The sequence below is a fragment of the Chlamydotis macqueenii genome, chromosome 1 (assembly GCF_036417535.1).
Source record: "Chlamydotis macqueenii isolate bChlMac1 chromosome 1, bChlMac1.mat, whole genome shotgun sequence".
NCBI lineage: Eukaryota > Metazoa > Chordata > Aves > Otidiformes > Otididae > Chlamydotis > Chlamydotis macqueenii.
Window position 1 is genome coordinate 9,873,595 of NC_141556.1, and position 22,307 is coordinate 9,895,901.

The following is a 22,307-nucleotide window of genomic DNA, read 5'->3' on the forward strand; positions in this document are numbered from 1 at the left end:
CACCAGTGACAGAGCAGAGTGCTACAGAAATGAGAAAAAATTATTTTTTCCCCATAATTTCCGTGCTGGATTGAAATATCATTTTGTGGATTTTGACTTAAAAAATAATTTCCTAGCATTATGCAAACTGGCAGTGACAAATACACACTATATTCTGTTTTTTCATTTGTTTAAAGACAAAAAAATCCACTTGATATATAATCTGAATCATTAATCTGAAACCTTTTCATATGTAAGCAAAAAGGTGTAAAGTTCAGATCTCTGCTGTCCTGCTGAAACATTGGCCTTGCTCCAGGCAATGACATTATGCACATACCTTAAGCTTACCCTTATTTAAATGTTTTGCCTGATCATGTCTTTTGACAAAACAGAGGAAAAAAGGGAAAAAAAAACCCCTATCTCATGCTGCAGAAATCTTTACTCACAACACAGTTAGAAAAGTATTGGCAGAAGAAAAGGAAAGTTGAAGAATTATTGAATAGAAATCTGCCTTTTTTCATGCTATGATGTGTGTTTTAATGCCAGTGAGATAATTAGCATTGGTGACACTATCTTATCGGTGATATGCAAAGCTGCTGCACAATTTGATTGAGGATGACAGCAATGTTATGGGTTCTTCTCCACTCCTCAGGCTTCTGCTGAGGCCAAGTGGTTCGGCCTTAATTGGTTTTGCTCTCTGCAATTCAGATTTCTTGAAAGATGAAGCTTCAGTCATTGTCATGTGAAAATGATCCCACATCTCCAGGCCAAAAAAAATTCCCAGACAAGCTAAATAGCAGTGATGGAGCTGTCTGTCCACTGAATAATCTTTAGATGCCCTTCAAAGACCCTCTACACACAAAGGGCCAAGCTTACACAAGTTATAACGTGTAAGTGTAAAAAAAAAGTCTTAGTATCAGGATTCTCAAAGAACTGGTCAGGTCTCTGTGCTGCAGCTTCTCAGGCTAATACAGAATTTTACTTCTTGGACACAGTAAAAGCATATACACTGAATGATTCAGCCTGATCCCAGACCTGGAAACAGCTTTTGAAGGGGGATTAGAAAAAAAAAAAAAACAACAGTCTAAGAGAGGAAGGCTCTTTTCCAATAAGCTCTCTTGCCCTGAAGTATGATTTAGGTTTTTTTTTTAAATTATGAACCAGTAAATATGTAATCAGAAAACAAATGTCATTGATTACTTTTTCAAAGCAGTAACTCTCTAATAATTTCATCCTATACTTCCAAGCTGTTTGAAGCATGAAACCAACACGAAACCTGAAAGCATTTTGCCATTTGTATAAATCAACATTACTGTCTGTAGCTAACATTTATTTACAAGCTTGCAAAGAGTTTCATAAGGGATATGAGTGCACCTGCAACACAAACCATGAAAACAGCAGAAAACTGCAGAGCAGTAGTGCTGTTGTTTTTTCCCTTTACTCTATCCAAGTTTCATTTTCTGTTTGGCTAAGCAGCAATGGTCGTGAAAGTGGTATATCAACAATAGTCATGGTGGCATTTCATTTAATTATAGCTGGTTGAGGTGCCTAACTTATTTTTTCTGAATAACAGTTTATTTTATTCTGTCTTAACAAACCTTTCTGTTTACGCATTTCATCATCTTTTGTTATAAGAAACAAGGATCTGGTTTTGTTACTCAAGTGTGGGAGTAATGAAAGAGTAAGTCTTCAGCAGCCTACTGCTGCTATACCTAGGGTCTTTTCCTGGAATACTCCCTGAAGAACAAGTGCCTTGACGTCAGTAGAGTTTAGTCTAGATCATGAATTTTGATTCCTAACTAAAAAGCTGTGAAATTTATACCAAATTTAGAACACAGAAAGTCTAGGCATTGTTTAACATGGAACAAGGCCACAAAGATTCTTCAAACAGGCATAATATTATAATAAATGTTTCAGACATGAGTACAAGATTTATGTATTCTCTGAAAGATTGGTGGGGATAAATAGAACAGTAATGGGGGTAATTTACTTTGTTTAACCCCAATCAAGAAAGGGAGCCAAAAAAAAGGAAGGCTTGGACAAGGTAGTGGAAGTTTTGATTATAGAAGAGCTCTCTGTATGACTTAAGCCTTGTCCATAAGCAAACTTGTGAATGTCTCACTGAGGCAATGCAAATCCCTGCACAGGTATTCTCATTTCACTTAAAGCAGTATTTCAGGTCTGGTTTTAGCTGCCTGAAGGTAACTGAAAATAAGCTGCTCTTAAACTGAACTCACTGTGTCGACACGGAGTGCATGTGCTCACTGGAATCTCATTACATTCAAACATAGTGATACAAGTCTGCAGATTAGTGCTCGCACAGAAAAGGCTGTTCAGCATTTCAAAGGATTTTGCAGGAAAGCAAGCTGGAATACAAGCCCTTCCTGCTTGTCATTTGTAGGTTTGTGAATTTGGCTTTTATTCCTCTGTGCAAATGTGTTTTCATGCCGACATTGAAAAGCCGTGACCCACTGTAAAAAGGATTACCTTGGAGGGAGATGGTAGGAATACAGTGTAAAGGATGGTTAATACAGAAATGCCAAATCTCTCTGTATGAAGATTATAGCACAATCGATTTTTTAACCCAAGGTACTTTCCTAACATTATGAAAACAGTCACATATCAGAACCACAAAATAAACATCTTAAAGAGAGGGCTAAAAGAAAATAAAGGAAAAGGTCTGTAATTTTTTGTACAAGAATCGCATAGAGTCCCTTAAAAAATGTGATTTATTTTAGCTGATGTTGTAGCAAGTAGTTTAGATAACACTTAAGAACTTAGATACTATTTTTACAATCAGTGTATTTCATGGAGTATTGAAGATAATAAATAAGAAAATACTTTAAAACAGATAATAGAAGACAATAAGAAAAGGTGAAGATTTCTGTTACTTACAAAAAGCCTGGCGTTTTACCCATATGAAGCAATGACTTACTCTCATGAACCACATAAGCCATCTGAGTAAGAGGAATCAAAATGATTGCTTTGGTGGAAAAAAAAAATAAAAATAAGAACAGTGGGTTTTTTAGGGGGACCATATTTAAAAAAAAAGGCTTGAGTGCTTTTCCTAGCTTTGGACTTAAGATACCAGAAAAACAATTTTAATCTACTCCTGAGATTTAGCTACCTGACTTTGATTTTTTGTATGTACATACATCAAAGGCGCCATATTAATGGGTACTTGTCTGGCTTACTAACTCCAGTTTCATTTTCAGTGGAGTGCTTAAGAACCTAGATGCCATTACAAGGAATTGTCTCTAAGTACTGGAAGGATGTATAAAAGCAATAAAACCAATATTTTGAAGAAAACGTATCTCCTTGGTCTTTCCCAAGGCCTTGAATTGAAAAACAAGGAAAAGCAGTTGAATATTGTACCTCAGGATAAATATTGATACTGTTAGTAATAATAATAGCATGTAATAATTCCTAATGGACTTCAATCTTTTGAAGTACTTTCTAAGAATCTCTAGGAAATGCTTTATTTCAAGGTTTGTAATCTTAGTCAGTTACAAATTTTATGTACTGTAGACCAAATTCATTACCAACAAGATTAGTGTCTAATAAAAGCATCATAGTATAAGTGGGTTTTTATTCTTATTTTTCAAACTTATGTTCTAGAAAAATTACTTTTTCAATCTTCTGCGTGAAACAAAAAGAAGAAGAGTATTTTTTTTTTTCGTAGCAAAATAACTACAATAAGTAGTTCAAGCATCTCTGCCCACTTTTTTCTCTTTTGGGACTACTACTTCTAAATCACTGGACTCCTCCAGGCTGACAAGACTGAAGTAAAATTTGAAAAAGAGGTTATGAGAAACTGCAACAAAAATAATCCAAAGACTTCCTAAAAAAAGCAAAGGCAGTTTTGTAGTAGAAGCCAGTAGGTTAAGCAGGGAAGTAAAGGTTGGATGTGGAGGTCAGTGCCTGCTGTAAGGAGGATTTTAAATGTACTAGCCATCTGATAAGAGGTGAGATGAGGAGAGCTATAAAAATAAGCATGAATAACTACAGCTATCATTACATAGAGGAAGGAATGAAACTTAATCCTAAATTCAGCTGCAATTGCTAAATTTTCAAATAATTTTCATTAAAATGAGATTACAATATTTTTTCAAGCAATTTCAGTGAACGATTGGAGACAAAGGGAGCTGCATATTTGGGACAATATGGGAGCTGCGTATTTGTTTTTAAAGTTGTTTTTAAAGCTAGATCTCCCATGTACTGTGATCACTGACTATTTTTTTTTCTTTCTGTAAAGTTAGGATTAGGCTTTATGTGCCAGTCTGTCAACTTTGGACATTAGTTACCATTTTATGTGCACACCAAGGTGCTTTTATGAAAAGCAGTCTCAGAACCCAAGTTGGAACAAATTTAAGCAAATTATTTCACGTTTTTAGGGAGATTACTCATACAGGTAAAGCCAAATCTGAAGTCTTTCTGCTTTTAGATGCTTCAAAAGGAAAAACTTTTTCAGTCTCAGCTCTCTATAGGCAGCACCATAGACAGGATACTCTGAAGAGGAAAGGGAGAAAGATTTGGCGTTTCTTGTAGTGCCAGGGAACACTGAGTCATGAAATGGAGGAAAAATGACAATGAGAAAGATTAATAGATGGCAACAGGGAGGTAAGTTGAGCATCTAAGACTTTCAGTATTTTGTTCTTTACTGGTGGTATATAGTTTACTCCTTCGAGACTTATATTACAACATAATTCCTGAGAATAGAAGTTATTTTACCTGATTTGAATAATTTGAAACACAGTCAACTGGTATAGTTATCCAGACTTATCTCTTGTCAATGGAGAGAATTGTACATTTTCAGAAGTAGTGCTTATCTTTCACACCAGTTGTAGTATCTGGGACATTCATGACCATGAAATAAAAAGAATAAAATAAAATGAGGTAGTCACTCAGAAGCAATGCATTTCAGAAGAGTTCCTGGATATCGATTTAGATTTCTCTGAACTAGGAAGAATAAAATTATACAAATTGAATCCAAGAAAGAAAGTCAGGAAGCAGTATGAAATTGCAGATACAATTTAATTGTACGAGAGTTGAGGCAAACTATTATCCAGCTAAAAACAATCCATATTAGCCTTCAGAAAAAAAAAATAATAATCTAGGTACTGCTGTTAAAGTTAGATTTTAATGTTCAGACTCCTTGAAATGTAGCAGTGCACACATGTATGCCTGTTAGAAGCATTTATTGTTCTTCCTTAGACATTGTCATCTAGGACAGTAGATTAAATACTACTGTATTATGCTGAAAATTATTTCTATGTATTCATGTATAAATAACTACAAATCAATGTGATGGCAAGGTAGAGGTGACAGAAAGGTAGGAGTGCAGCAGAAAGAAAAAAGCATCTGGACTTTGTAAGACAGAGTAAGTCTGGTCTAGTTTACATCCTGTTATCGTCACTTTGTTTTCTGTTTGCAGCTTACACTTAGTAATATTCTACCAGGAATCTTATACTGCCCTTTAGCTACTCAATGTAAGGATGTATCCTCATCATGGTACAATTTGTGATAAATGGGTTTTTAACTTCTTGTATTAGCTAAGAAGATTAACAGCGCAGAACTTAAAACTTGTGACCAAAATTTGATGAAACAACATAAAATGAATGACATTTAAGATAGAAAGAGGCTTCTGAATAGCAACAGACACAATCCAGACAGCAGGAAAATAAGGTTAAAACATTCTATCTGAAGCCATTTCACAGAAAGAAGAGGAAATGTGTGACATATGGTATCAAATGAAGCATTTGAAGTTGAGTCTAAAAATGTTTAAAAAGACAGCTGTAAGATTGCGTGATTAAAAAGGGAAAGGAAGGATATTACAATACATCAAGAAACAAGGAAGAGTTATGAAACCATGAAACCAGAGGTGGACTTGTTGGCTGTTTGTTTGCTTTTCTTATCCAATGGTTTCTAATGTTTTTATTGAATTTATCTTCAAATTCAACCTCCACTTCTATCTTCCGTTCTGTTTCTCCCAGTGACATCAGTGCTGGCTATTAACACAAGAACTGGGTGGATCTTTGAACCCTGAAAGCAAATCAAAGAACAATTTAGGGAAAGAGATAATTCTGTATCAGCTCTTCTTCCCTCCAGTATGTTTAAACAGATTAGATTATTTTAATAAGTGTTGGATGTGATGGGAACATTTCAGAATAATATTGTCATGTGAATCTCTGCTGACTGTATTTGAATCATAAAAGTCAGTTTAAAAAAAAAAAAAACAAACCAACAAAACTTCTCTCACTCTCTGTGAAATTGTGTGGTATGCATTATCTGATCTTTATTCTAAGTTAAATTACTTATTCATTTTTAATTTTTGTTTATATAATTGTATAGCCAATTAATATTAAGTTGCTGTAGAGCTGGAAATCTGTGGGAGGGATTTTTTGCTTCCATGGCTAGTTCTTGTAAAAGCCAAGTGAATAAAAAACAAGGGGCTATTTGCATATGGCAATTCATCCTTGCATTGGGAACCCAATGGAGATATTCCTTGGGAATCACAGGGAGACTGAAGTCTAACTGGGCACAAAGGCTGATGCACTCTCCCCGTCACAAGTGATCCTCAACCAATTTTGCTTGGCACATTGTGCATAGCTTTGCATGCACTGAGTAAGCTCAGTTGCCATTAGCTTCACTAGGATTTTAGGCAGGGCTATATACTTTTGTTTATGGCACTGGACAAGGCTCTGGAACTAGAACATTAGCTTTTTGGTTTGGCATAGATTTCCTGGCTAAATTACCTAATTTCTCTCTGCCTCATTTCATAAGAACAGTCAAATCTGTTCAGACCAAAGACTCATTTAACCCAGTATCTCAGTTCTCACAAGAGCCCGTAATGGATGCCAGTGGAAGAGAATAAGAAGGCGAGCATGCAGCAGTGCTTAGTGATATAGTCTCCCAGGCTCCAGCACTCCTTGTTCAGGGATTTCCTGAACCAGGGGTGGAAACTGTGTTTAATGCTTTTCAATGACTTGGTTTTGATGAATTAGTACTGGCATTTCTTGAGCTCATATATCTTTTAAGTATTCACAATATCCCATGCCTTACAAATTGTAACATGTGAGGAACATTCCTTTATTGTGTTTTAAGCCTTCTACCTACCGGTTTCTCATTTTAGAACAAACTGAGAACAGTCTTCTTTTCTTCATATCTCTTCTAGTGTGCTGTATGCTTATTAAGTTAGAGGACTGTAACTTCATGAAGTACTGAAAATACAGGCATGCCATGCATTTATAGAGGCAAAAAGACGCTGTAGGTTTTGTTCTTTATTTCTTTCCTTGAAACTCCTAATGTTAAATTTGCTTTTTTGACTGCTGGGCATTGACCTCGCCCATAAAAAAGAAAATAAATTTTTAAAAAAGCTACTGTCAATTTAAAATCTTGTTCCTGATCTGTAAAATGAGGTACTGTAATAATATTTGCAGAATTGCCTTCTGTAGAAAGATACAGAAGGAAACAGTGAACACAGATTCACACAAAGTGCCAGAAAGTCATTGAAGTAAATATACAAGTTGTTCTGATTTATTCTAGATGCCTTCAGTCGGTAATATGAGATTTTATCTCTAACATTGACAAATAAAACATTTTCAGGCAAAAATGTAGTTTTAAAATTCCTGTTTCTTTGATCTATACAAAAACTGATGTTTCTTCTGGTCTTTGGAGACCTTAATCAGAAGCCACTGAAAGATGAGAGGAGAGCATCATATATTGAATGGGCTTTGGAGCAGATGCTTAGTCACTGATATGAGAATAAAATGCCAGTCCTGCAATTTGACTTCTCTGCTACCACTAACATGTCCTGAAACAGGAAGACATCTGGGCTATTATATTTCAGATTCCATTTGTAAGTGTTAATTTTAATGCCTACATGCAAAAGAAAAGGAAATGGGAAAGATACATTTCATTCTCATAGTTCTTCTGTGCATCTCTAAATGTGCAGTATGGGACTAGTGGACCTTGCTAGCCCTCGGGAGATTTTTCTTACAAGGAAACTCCAGCATCATTGCAGTTGCTTGGTCACTTTTCCTACAAGGCCATACCTCTGAGTTCTTCCCTTTCTGAGGAACTTAACATTTCGACAGGAACCAATTATAGTTGACAAAGTTTCAAAAACTGTCTCCCGTTTCTCATAGGCCTGTAATCAGTCAGTTTCATCTCTAAAGAAAAGATAAGCTCAGCAGAATTCAGAAAGTGCCTCAAACAGCACAAACACCTTCTCCTGTTGAAATGTTTACATCCAAGGTGATAGAAAACTGAGCAGCATTATCTTGCAGATGGTCTGAGAAGATTTTAATAGATAAATATGAAAGCATGTGTTTTTTTCCCTACCAATTAGGGTCAAATTTTCTGGATCCACAGCTAACTTACAGTAAGGAAACAGTCCGGTTGTAAAATTAAGACAAGATGGTTTAGAAGCAACCCAGTGCCTTAAAAATTGCATTTATATTGTGGATGTGCAAAAACCACATGGATCCTTCTGATATTTGTCCTATTTAATAATGTCCAAAACTGACTTTTTTCTTTAGTTATATTGGCTTTCAGTGGGATTGCACAAGTGTCATTGAGGAGAGAACTCAGCTCATTGTTTAAAGGTGCTTTTGTTTTGTTTATGGATAACAAATTAAAAGGCTGATTTGGCACAGCAGGTGAGATTATTAATATTTCAGGTTGTATTGTTTTTGTTTGTGCATGTATGTGTTTGTGTATAATTATACATTTCAAAGATCAACAGCTAGTGCAGTTAAACATTTACCATTTATCTGCATAAATGCAAATAAAGCTTTTTTTATATTCAGTCAGATATTCTAAACTAAGTAATCAGTATGGATTAACAACACACATGATTTTTCTTCTCAGTGTTTATTGCTGTTACTTTAATGATGACAAAAAGCAGAAGGGTGATGGTACGGATGCGAGTTTAGAAATCGTATATTCGTCAGTTCAAACTTGTTAAATTGATGATGATGAAGAACAACTGTTTTAATTCAGTCATTTGGAAGGACTTGCTGTGACCTCGAGTTAACATGTAAACATGGCAAGGGATATGAGAAAGATTTCTCTGGCGTTCACTGAACTTGAGGGGAATCTTTCTTTGACTTCAGTGGGCTTCAGGATGAAGCTCTGAAAACAGGGCTTGAGAAGATGTGCATAAAGGTCTCAGGGATCAGACCACATTTGGGATGGCATCGCCCTTAGTTGCAGTCTGTAGAGTTTGTTAATACAGTCCTTAACCTTCCTCTGAGCACAAATAGGTCCTGCCTAACTCAATCAATGACCATAACCACTCCACACTGTGGCTGTGATCTGGTGGTAGGTGATGAAACATGAAGTAACCTGGGTATCTTTCTTTCTCAAAAAAAAAAGCTGAATAACTTAATAATTTAGTTTCTATTAAAATTGGCACAGAAATTTATCCCAGAAAGCAACAGAACTTCAGGAAGAACTACTTCTTTCCTGTCAGAGGTTGGTGTGTTTGTCAGTTTGCTCTAATAAACAAAGTTGATCTTTATTATACCATACCATACCATACCATACCATACCATACCATACCATACCATACCATACCATACCATACCATACCATACCATACCATACCATACCATACCATACCATACCATACCATGCCATACCATACCATACCATGCCATGCCATGCCATGCCATGCCATACTATACTATACCATACCATACTACGCTATGCTACACTGTAACCTTACTGGGTGAAACAGGATTTTGAGCTAAAGTTCCATTAAATGAAAGGCAGCATTTCTTCTTTGAAAATATGCATATTAGTAATTGAGTTATCTGATTTAATGCTAATTAGCCCTACTGACACTAAGCATTCCTGTTTATGAGCGTACATATATAAACGTATGAGCTGAGTGTGTCACACATTCTTGCCAGCATCATTGACTCTCTCCCCTTCTGGAGACCCCTGGGTGCTAGAAAAGTGGGCAAGATAGTGAATAAAACAGTGAATTTTAATGCATTTTTTTTTCAATCACTCTGAATCAAAAACACGTAAATCCATCTGTTTCAGTGTGAGCAATTTTTTTTTTTTCCACTGGAAAAAGAATATCAAACATTCTTGACTTTTTTAAATAAAAAAACCCAACCTATGTGAGAAATGCGTTGCTTTTAAACACAGTACCATGACGAATAATTGCAACTTGTCACAGAGAGAGGTTATAATTATGTCTACTGTTAGTTATATCTCCAAGTGCACAATAGAATTAGCTTTTCAAATGCATTGTTCTCTAATGCAGTATCAGTTATTAACATGTTGAGGATACTAGTTTTTGCTAATGAGAAAAATAAAATGAGAGTGCAGAAGGGCTGCGTGGTGTCACACTGAAAGCAAGTAGAGGGAACAAAGAGAAAAGAGAAGTGCTTATTACTGAGATTTCTGATCTAAGCTTTGCCTCAGGAAAAGCAAAAATTGCCCAAAGGGTCAGAATTTCATTTTCTGTATTCCAGTCCTTGTTTATGTGTTTTTAAAAATCTGAATACTTATGAAATACTGGGCTAAACCTGACACTTTACAGGCTTGTCTGAGTGAAATGTTGCAGGAAGATTGCAGTATCTTAGAGAAAAAAGCAAAGCTTGATAGTTGTTAGAGTAGTTGCTGTGGGTGTAATTCTCTGTCCCTTCTTTGTTACTTGCATAAATTCTCTGAAAGCATGCTCAGTAGATCTCGTTATAGGGAAAAAGAGTTAGTAATATTTTTCTAGATTTGCCACTTGTTCTGTCACTCATTTAGAGTCAGATTTTGGAATACTTTAGTTAGGATGTGTCTTTATAGTAGAGATTTTTCCATGCTAGAAATTAAAAAGCAGATAGGCTAAAAAGCAAGGCAGATTTCAGAAGTTTTCAGAAGTGACTAACAGTTTCAAGTATCTGAATTTTAAATTGCCCAAGAAGGTACTCGGTGAAAATCAGAGCCCTTGGGCAAGTCTTAAATTGGGTGCCTAACTCAGGAGCATGCAAAATCACTAGGGAAATTAGAAAATCTTAGCCATATGCTTATATGTTAACTCCACTTGACTAAGTCCTTTCTATATGTTGCTTCCCCAATTTGCAGTCGTTTTTGTGTTGTAAATAAGATACCCTTGACTCAGACATGAAAGTTCCCCAGGAAAGCTGGAGAACCTTTCTCTTGTTAAACAGCACCCTAATTATAGAAGCAATTTTACAAACAATCCCCTGGGGGAAGCATTTTCGTTCTCATCAGGAAGGCTCTTGAATGAAATAACACCTTTGCTAACTTCGTTTATTTACAGCAGGACACAAGACTGAGACTGGGTTAGATTTATTGCCATTACATCACTGATGCTCAGTAATTCATAAAACATTGGGTCTAGGAGTTAGCACTGCTGTTATTTCCTCTGATGCCTGACCTCACCACAGTCTAATAACATACAGGAAATCCAGAAGACAAAGGGGGAAGCAGTGGTCTTGAATGCTAAAAATAACCATAGAAAACCAGTACAATCATGTAATAGAGTATGGCCTAATAAATTATTTAACATAATAGTAGAATCTGCTAAAGTAATTAGAATCTGTTCCAAATGTTTTTAATGGAAAATATGTCGGAGGTAAGAATAAGAACATTTAAAGAACTGAGACTTTTAGGTTATGTAGTTCAGTTACATGTACTGGTTTTAGGTCTGTATATCTTATTGCTTACATATGCAGACCACTTAATAACTTGAGTAGAACAGACAGTCATTGTATGGTGGTTATATTTCCAGAGGTCATCCTATACGAGCCAGACAGTGATCTTAGGTGATGTATTACACTTGACAACCCAGAAAGTTGCAATACAAAGGCGTTCTAATTCTCAGTGTCCTCTGAGAATTGTTCAATATCCTTGATGGTATCTAGTGTCTGGTATGCCATTGGGATGACATTTTTGGTGTCTTGACTAATCAGTCTAGGTTAACATGTCATTTATGTTAACTGTATGTTTGTTTTTTGGGTTTGGTTTTTTTTGTTGTTTTTTTTTTTTTCCTAATCACTATATTTGCAGGTTTTTCTGAAGGCATAAGTAATATAATGACACTGTAATGAAACTCCTTGATATTTTTCATATCTGCTCACTTATTTGTATTATCCAGAATCAGAATAATATTTTATACAAAATATAAATTTAGGCAGTGCTTTAAAATTGCTGCAAATAGGTACATGGCATCATTAAAAAAAAAAAAAATGAAAACCACAACTCCCTCCGGCAAAACTATTTCATGACAGTCAGACCAGTCTGGTATCTTTAGCTTGTGAAATATTGCAAAACCAAGTTCACAAACATACTTCTTTTCTGAACAGCTGCTTGGTTTGACTGTGCCTGCCCTCCTTTTATTTACATATGTTGCACAGGCTATTCTTCATATAAGTACCAATATTAGTATGCAAACTAGCATGTTCAGGTGTGAACAAGTCTTCACTATTTGACATTGACACTTGGTTTGTCTTCCAATCAGAAGCAGAAGCACTTAGAGATCATAAACTAGGAATAATAAATAAATTGAACCAGCTGTTCCTGAACAGCCCATTTGGCTATGTTTTCCCTTTCATTAAATTCATTGAATTATAATTAGGTACATAGATAGACAGGTAGGTAGGTAGATAGGTATGAAACATTTCCCTTTTTGCTAAGGTTTATGGTAACTTAATAAATATTAATTCATTTAATTTCAGAAGAAAGCAGAAAAATGTGGGACTTTTCAAATTTGACTGAAAGAGAACTATTGAGAGGGTTCAGTTATCCGAATTCAGCTTAGTTTAGGAAGACAAATTTTCAAAACTTGTGCTTACCAGAGCTGTCTACTGCATCTTAAGACATCTTCTGAACATCATAAATCAGGAAAACTTTCCAGCAGGAGTGACATAATATGATAAAAGAAGAAGCAGAAATCAAGAGCTCTGTTCTGTTTTCATTAATCTACAGAAGGAAGCATGGAGCCGGATATCATCTCAGCAGGTCTTTTATCTCAAGATGAAAAATAAGATGTACAGGTGCCAAAATGTCAATGAATACCTACAAGTGGCTCAGTGGAAAGAGTGTTTCTTGGGTCTGAAAGAGAACACAGAATAATGCAGAGATTATTTCAGAGGTCCTGCAGTGATCAGAAAGGTGGTGAGCAAGCTGCCTGAAGGCAGGCACAGAGAGGTGAGCAGATCTTCTTGAGACCATGATCAGTTTTGCAGGTGAACACTTTTCAACGAAGTTCCTTCTCTGGCCCCTTTAGAACAGCACAGCAACCTAAGAGAGTTTCAGTTCCAGGTCCTGCAGAAGCTGGAGACCTTTCTTTGAAAATAGCATTTTACTAAAGATCTGTCACTTAGAGTGATTTCCCACAGGGTTTTAAAACTAGTTTCCAATAATTCAATTCTGCTAAGCCTAAAGTTGGAAAAACAAAACATAATAAAGATGTTGCAGAGCCCCGTATCCCCCAAATGTGTGCAGGTAAAAACCCTATAGCATATGGAGCCTGAACACTAAAAGGCAGAAGTCCATTGTGCGTATTTATTTATTTATTTATTTAAATAATTAATGATCTAAAAAAGTTGCATTATTGTTTCAGTCACTTTTCACCTATTTCCCCAATGGTTACCACTTGCCACAGCATTTACATTTGTTTTAATATTTGTGTTTTTTGCATAATTTCTCACATTACATTTATTTGCACTTGCGCTTTTTAAAAAATGAAGCATTCCATGGGGATGACTTTAATAAAAGTTTCTTATTAAAAGTTCCATAACAGCATGACTCCCAAACCTGAAACCAAAGTCCTCATATTTAACAGTTTTCATGACTCAATAGATTAAGTGTGAAATAGGAAATATAATAACAATAACAACATAGCCATATCCTGCACAGTTGTTCACTTAAAATTATTCTTGAAAAGTAATGCAATTCATAAATAAATCATTTCTCATAGAGTGAAATGTACTTAAAAGACTCTGCAAAATATCCTTGATGTAGTCATAGAATGTGTGCACAGAAAGTTGTACTGGGAAAAGGGAAAATAAAAAATTCACTGAAATTAATATATTGGAGGGGAGAAGAAAGAAAAGGAAAAAAAAAAACCAAACAGCAAACCCATCAGCATCTGTTTTCAAAGTCAGGTGTCTCCAATCAACTGCCTCAGCAGTGTTCATTTCAAAGAGACTTAGCTCAGACCTAAATTAATATGAAGCTTCCTCTATGGCCAAAGAAGAGAGATCTTGCCCTTGGGAATTGCAGTTCTGAGCTGGTCTGACTTGTCATTCAGAGGAGCCTGTTGCTTTCTGCTGACTGTGACTAGGCCAGCAAATTTAGCCACTCCAATTAAAGCCTCACTGTAGAGAGAGGAGGTAAGTCCAAACCTTAACAAGTGTGAAAGTTGTTCTCAGTGCAAAATGTGGCATTTCCTTTAGTTCCTAACAACACTGAATAATACAGAAAACACAATATTTCAATGCCATCAACTTATGACTTGGTTAGGAGACGCTGACATTGGCCTTAAAGTCCAAATGGATACTCCTTCTTGGTGCATTGTCATACTGCAGGGATTCCACTCTGGCAATATTTGAGGGTTATTTTTTCTAGGGTTTTGGGGTAATTTTTTTTTCTTTTCCCTTTACTCTATTTGTCTTATAAAATGCTTCACAGTAGCACAACAGATTCTATGAAAAAAGCAAAGGAAATGTTAACATCAATAATGCTCATAGCTATGGCCAACACTACCTTTTAAACAAAGGACGTGATGATAGTTCCTAAAGCTCTTGGCATCTTGAATGCTTATGGATCGTCCCACGTTATTGTTTGACAGCTTTTTGTGGATATCAACTAGGTCCTGGAAGATACCCTGGAGATGTACTACTTCGTGTTTATGGTTTGGGGGTTACAAGAGTAAGGGTATGAGTTCCTTCAATTGCACTAAAGCAGCTGGAGAGCATCACTGCTGTCAAACTACTCTATGTCTTCCATGCCTTATAATTTAAACTAGTAATATCTTCTTAGTAGCTGTAGACACTCCATCAACACAACCTCTTCAGATAGTTTGCTTGCACTGCATTGATTAATTATTGACTGGCAGTGATTTTGCTGCATTAGGCTCTGTAATTCTGGGATGGCTTCTGTGTGAATTGCCAGAAAAGTGTCAGGAAAAAAAAAATCACCCTGAAACTCAACAGTCACTGCTTCCCGTTCCAGTAGGTTAGCTCTTACCCACTAACCACACGTTTTCTCACAAGCCAGAAATGGTACTAGACTAGGAAAGAATTATTTTTTTTTAATTTTTTTTTTTTTTACAAAAATCAACTAGTATATGCTTTCATCTTGCTTGTCCTTGTTTTGCTGAGAAAGTTCTGGATGAAATAGCTGCTGACAGAGGTGCAAAAAAACAATTTAAAAAGATATACTGGACATATACATATATATATGTATGTGTGGGTATACAGTTGGTATATCTATGTCTATATGTGTATATAACATTATATGATATTGGTACAATGGCTGACTGAAGCTATTCAACAGCAAGATATGAAATAAGTCTTGTCAAATAGCAATGTCTTGTCACCACTCAGTATCATGATATGGAGCATTATTTCAGCCATATTTCAATCATTTGAAAGCAAATCTCTGGAACCTTGAAATGGCAGATCATTGGACTAAAGAATGGGAATTACAGTAACTTCTATGTTCATTTCCAGGACTGAACTGTAGTTCTTTCTGGTTGAGTCTTAGCATATATCATGCTACGTGCTACAGGAAAACGTGTTTCAAGGAGCCAGAAGTATAATCTCCCATCACACAAAGCATTTACTATGTGAAACAATTCATACCACACCATGAGCCAGCAGTCAGTTTTTGTCATGGATTTGTAGAATTTCAAGACTTAAACAATCTATTTTTCAGTAGTTTTACTATGGATTATAGAGAAGCATCAATAAGATATAAATCTAGAATTTAATAACTGAGCACCAACTAAATAATACATGCTACAGCAAGGTTTTTAGCAATGAGGATCCTTAAAAAGGTTTGAAGTATATTGTAATGGCCTTTTGGGCTGCTAGTGCAACTAAAGAAGGGTTTCAGACAATAAATTGGACTTGTAGAGTTACAAAGGCCTTTCTTTGAATATCTTTTCTCCTTTTGCATTTCTACAGAATTTCCTCCAGCCTGGCAAAATGACTTTGTCATTAATGGTTTTAAAATAGAGGGTGGTAGATTTAGATTAGATATGAGGAGAAATTTTTTTACACTGAGGGTTGTAGAACACTGGCACAGGTTGCCCAGAGAGGTGGTGGATGCCCCATCCCTGGAAACATTCAAGGCCAGGCTGGATGAGGCTCTGAGCAACGTGATGTAGTCGGGGATGTCCCAGCTCCTTGCAGGGGGGTTGGACTAGATGAACTTTGAAGGTCCCTTCCAACCCAAACCATTCTATGATTCTATGATTCTATGATTCTATGATTCTATGATTCTATGATTCTATGATTAATTCCTGTCTTCAGCTATATAGTAGCCTTCACAGAACTTTGAAATAGTGAGCATTTCATGAATGTATACTTTTTTCTTTCTGTTTATGGCTAAGGTATTTGCTGACTCACTGCACTATCATTCTTTGCATTCAATTAACTGCAGAACTCACCAGGTAGCAAAATTATAAACTGATCAGAATTTTTTCTGAGAACAAATAACGTATATTCTTTCTAGCTACAAGCTCTTGTCTATACCATGCAAAAGAAGGCCACAATCACAGAGTCCAAAGTCTCCCTTAGTGTCCGAGCAGACCCTTGGTCTTTGCTGTCTCCAGGCAGACTGATTTTGGTGGTGCGTCATCACCCAGGAGCTGCCCTCACTCTTTGAGCTGCCTGCACACAGGTTTTCAGATGTAGGTGTAATTTAAGTCGACAGGACTTATAACATCAGGAGCATAGCCTGAGTTTCCAGTCTGACATGGAGGCTAACTCTGGAAAATTATAAGAATACCTTTTATAAAAAATGAAGAGATGAAATTTTACCCTCAGTTATTGACATTGACTTCTCATCTCATCTCTTACTGTTATGGCATCTCAGGCGAGAATTAGCATGCAAATGCCACAGACCAGTGACTAGTATGATCAAGTAACTATCATTAGTCATACTGCTTTTAAAATGGGGCTGAGGAATTACATAGAAAAGAGTTTATTCCTTTGTTGCCTGTATTGTTGGTTTGTAGACGGAGGTAGTTTGACTTCAGCACCCAAAAAGCTATTTGGGCAAGTTGCCCTATTTGTGACAAGTTAGACTTCCTATAGCATGTTTATCAAAACTCCTTGGGGCCTCAGACTGACTATGATACATTTATTTGGCACTTAACAGTGATGTATTTACTGTCGTTATTACTCACCCATACATTTGGAAATGTATAGTACGTGTCTCTACATTGCATTTTAACTGAAATATGAAAACGCTGTGGGATTTCCCTGTCATGCCTCTTATTTCAAGTGTTTTACTCCACAAAAACAAAGAGAAGGGTAGATCATCTCTGACTTATGCTGACCCGGTTCTCCACTCTTTCTTGCCTGCTACACACCAATATCTGTAGAGTTACAATGACATAAACCAGAAGAATACAGTCAAAATTCAGATCCTTCCTACACCAAATCACTTTCCACATCTGTTTCCTATTTGTCTTATAATGACACATGGGATTATCTTGGGAATATATTCTGCTTTAACTGTCATGCCACTGACTTTATAGCCTTATCAAATATCCATTGGTGTGCAGGCTGAGCAATTATCATCTACTAAGAAGAAATCCCAAGAAAACGTAGATTGGTAATAACATTTTTCAATAATGGCTTGTAGCATTAGTGCCATTTTCTATTATTGTAGTTGAGGTCTAGCATTCTCCTCAATTTACTGCTTTTATTTATTGTGCAAGATCTAGATATGATCCCTGCAGCAGAATTTCAAAAACAGTTTTATTTTTCATTATTTATTCATTTCTGGTTAGAAGAAGCAAAGTCAGAAAAATTAGATAGAAGCAAGGAATGTGTCTGGGCTGTTAAGAAATAGAAAGAAAGATGAGAAAGGAAGGAAAGAAATTTAAGGGAAGGAAAGAAATTTAATACTGTGCAAGATATTACAGATATGAGTTGACTGTATAATAACATGTTATGTATAATAACATAAGGCAAGCTACATCTGCAAGGACATGCCTTAGGAGATTGAGCTTCAATTCTGGGATCAAACTTCATGAACTTGTGTCCAAAAGTTTTATTTTACAGTGCTGTAAGACCATCTAGATCCTGCTAATAATCCATTTTCCCTTCACCTTTTTCTCCAGTAAATGGGGTGAAATGTGGAGTACTTCTGATGTTCCTTTGAAAATATTAATACACACAGAGAGATACATGCTTGCATGATGTAATTAAACAAGCCTGCAAGAAAAACTATAGCCTGTGACCCACTTAAAGAAACATGGATATAAGGTTTAAAATAAAACCATTTGAAAGTATGTTTCATCGCTGACCTGGCCCATGCCTGGATTCAGTATGGACAAACAAGATGGGGACGGCAGGGTGCCAGGGAGAGTGCTACTTCCAAATACTTGAGTTAACTGCTCATGAGAAAGACATTAGCTATTTGTCTGAATGATCTTCACATTAAATAAACATTACCAAAGCAATTGATGAATAAAATTTGAGTTGTTAATATTTTTTTTGCATCCTCTACAGCACTGTGGAGTGCCAAATTTCCAGCGCTGAGCACTGGAGCATTGCTCTTGAGGGTGAAAGTATTGTGCACAATTTTGAGACTTTTACTTGCAAGCATAGGATCATGTAAGACTCTGGAGTTTACACGCTAGTTAAGCTTTCATGAAGTTCTAGCCTAAGACAGTCTGGAGAAGTGAAGTTGAACGGGCAGCTTAGGAACAGTCTATGATTGCTTGAAGAGTGGTTACAAGAAAGGAAAGACCCACACTCTTTGCCATCATTGGAGATGATATAATAACGACCAAAAATGACAAGTTGTTCCTTGGAAGGTTCAGTTTAGAAAAAAAAAAAATCTTCACTAAGAGGGCTATGAAAGTTGCCTGGAAAGGTTATATAGTTTCAATTCCTGAAGTTTTTCATTACTTGGCAAGACAAAACCAGAACTGACCACACTCTGTGTTGACAACAGTCTTCTTTCATGCCCTCCTGGACTTGATATCTAGAGAGTCCTTCCAGCAAGCAGCTCTATGATTCTGTGTTTGGAAAGAGCTGATAAAAATAAGAAAGGGGGACTTAAGATAGCCTGTGGAAGTAGTAAATGCTTGAGAATCAAGGTAATGAGTTGATCTGTTATGAAATAAATCAGGGAAAATATTGTAACATTGTCTTAGTTGCTTTCTACTGCCTACACATAAACTTTAGACATATATTCTGATATTCATTTTTTGTTTGTTTTCTTAAAAGATGTGACTAATCTCTGATTAGTCAGTAAGAAAAAAAGAGGCTGTTTCAAGCTGTAGTTCCTAAGCAACTTGGTCCTGCAGATATTGGTTAACAGAAGTCCTGCAGCATCTACCTCATAGAGAACTTTTAGGTATAAGCAGCTGAGAAGTGGATGCAAAGGCCTAAGTAACCAGAGAAACTGTTGAGGGTAGAGGTTGTCCCAGCTTTGGGGCTCCTTGACTAAGTTAGATGTCAATACAAATTAACCACAGTGTAAGCGTGAAATGGAAATTTCAGTTTTCGGTGTGAGCTCCACAAGTCTTCTGTCAATGCAGAAGTATACTGTGCAAAAAAACATCTATTCTTCCATTTTTAGCCTCAGTGCAAATTGTAGGATAAACACACTATTCAAGTTGATTGGCAGATTCGGTCCCCCGGTTAAAATTAAAGTAGTTAAATGTACTGAAAAGCCCATTGCTTTTGGATTTACTGACCTTGATTTGAGTTAGTGTTGACTGTGACCCTTTTTAATTGTCATTTATATTCCCATATGCTTTACCCTCAGCTTGCATATTTTAAAAGTTTCATTGCACAGAACTGAAAAATTAAAAAAAAAAAAAAGCACTCTCATAATGCACCTGAAATTGAATTTGAGGATGCATGAAAAGAGTAAATTGCTAAATACTCAGGTTAAGAAATGCAGAATTTAGCATTGTATTGTGTACTAATCTACACTTGTAGGATATTTCAGAAAAGCATAGTCAGCGACAAATAGGTTTTGTCTTTTTTTTCAGACAAAAGTTTCAAGTTCCAGCTTCTACAGTTACTATTACTCAGACATATTCTCAATGAAAGCAAAAAGAATTTGGTAAAACCATGTAAATTATATGTGAAGTAGAACAGATGAGACACAAACCGTGCCTGTGTATTTGTACTTTTGACTAGCCTTCAGCGCAATACTGATTAGAAGGTGGGCCCTTTTGTCAGATCCTCATGTAGTGTAATCTAACTTCTCTGGAGCCACAAACCCTGGTGTGAATCATACATACTGCACTCTATTTAGTTCAACTTATTTTTAGTGTACTTTCATCAAATAATGTTACTTTTTCTTTCTTTTTTTTTTTTTTCCCACCCTACAGGACAACATTTTTAGAATGGAAGATTCACATTTTGAAAATGGCCGAGGGAAAAGCCCTTATGATCCTAAATTGCTGACAGCTGCTCTTTTAGTAGGTAGGTGCCATAACACAAGTTCAATGAGATGTGCATTCACTGTAAACAATTGCCAGTTTTCTGCTTTTTTTTTCTCCTTGCAGCAGCTATGATAGGGCTTTGTTTTATGCATTTTATTTCCAGGCTAAAGTAATTCTGGTTTCATTCTTAATACAGTTGACCCAGGTGTCTTGAGAAATAAGATGTGTGTAAACTAAGAATCATGTATCAGAAAAGCCTCTTTATACCTCTATAAGACCTTGATTCTGCACAGTGTTCCTCTTCCCCAGAAGTAGGTGAATCCAGAGGTGTTTTAATTGCCCAGTTTGCAGGCTGGCCTCACTGATGGTCACCCTAGCACAACTCAGAGCAAAGTGAGAGCAGGAATAATTAATTTCTTACATCAATTTAGCTGCCAAGGAAGGTCTGTCACTTTACTGTACCTGCACGTGAGCTGTAGATATACAAGCTGCCACAGGTCTAGGTCTTAAGATGATATTTCAGCTGAAAAGATCTATCTGACAGTGATTACAATTGAACTCCTAGCCAGAACAAAGGGATTTACATAAATTAGATATTTCTGAACTAGTAATACTTAATTTCAGGCAATATGGGATTGCAGAGTACCTGGACTGTGTTAATCTAATTGAACTAATCCAATTAATTGAATTTATCTAATTGATTTAACTTATCTAATTGAATTATGTTCATTGTTCTTCCTTCTCCTTTATTAAAAAAAAAAAGGCAAAAAAGATTTTTTGTGAGAAGAAATTAAGAGTGAAACAAATTAGATTCTTTCTTCTGTAACTACTTGACCCAGATGTAGCCACTTTATCCTTAACGTGTAGCTTTCTGGCAGTTTATTACAACTTCAAATCCAAGGGGGCAACAATAGTTTCAGAAGACTGTAGATTCTCTAATCTCAGAAGTCTTTGGGAAATTATGCATAATCAGATACATTGGTTTCTTCAGAACTTTGTTCATATTGCTAGTCCAGGGCCTTGCTTGCCATCTACTCTTATTATATTTACATTACATTTAAAAATTAAGTTATTTAAAAGAGATAGCAACAAAAATTTAGTCTTGAGTGTGCCTCATTTCCTGATCTTTGAAGCTCCTAGTGATCACAGGTGATGAGCTACCCTGGGGACACGCACTTTTTGACTGGAAAAACAAGAAAGACATCCACATCTTGCTCCAACTTGTACCCTGTACAAACAGAAAGGAAAAAAAAAAAGTGTGTGTAAAAGGCCTGTGTATAAATTAGTGCCTGGAGCAACTTGAATTTGTGGCAGAGCTACTCTCAAGGGAATGGCTTTACTATTTACTTTAATATACAATAAAGAAAGAGAATGATGACAAGCCAGTATTACATGGTATACCTGGTATGCAACTGCACAAAGTCAATAACATCTAGCTTTTCACATTCCTTTTTTTTTTTTTCCTCTTTTCACTTAGTCCAGCATAAATATGACTATCTTATTTCCCCTGGCTTAGATTTCATGTCTTTAAAACTTCTTTGCTTTCTTGAGCCCACTCCCTATCACTATAATTTTCACTCCATGTATTTTTCCTCCTAATAAAAAGTAGAGTGAGCATGATGTTTTGAATCAGGCTTCGGTTGGAGCCATGAGTGTATTAGCACTATAGAAAATGGCACAAATGCAACATTCAAAGCCAATGACTAAT

General features: G+C 36.1%; 1 protein-coding gene across 1 annotated transcript in view; it reads left to right on the forward strand.

Moving 5' to 3' along the window:
- SEMA3A (semaphorin 3A) overlaps positions 1-22,307 on the forward strand; it is a 174,822-nt gene that overhangs the window by 83,138 nt on the left and 69,377 nt on the right. The window contains exon 5 of the mRNA XM_086745637.1: positions 20,546-20,639. Within this exon, the coding sequence (XP_086601763.1) occupies positions 20,546-20,639 (94 nt within the window). The remainder of the gene's footprint in view (positions 1-20,545; positions 20,640-22,307) is intronic.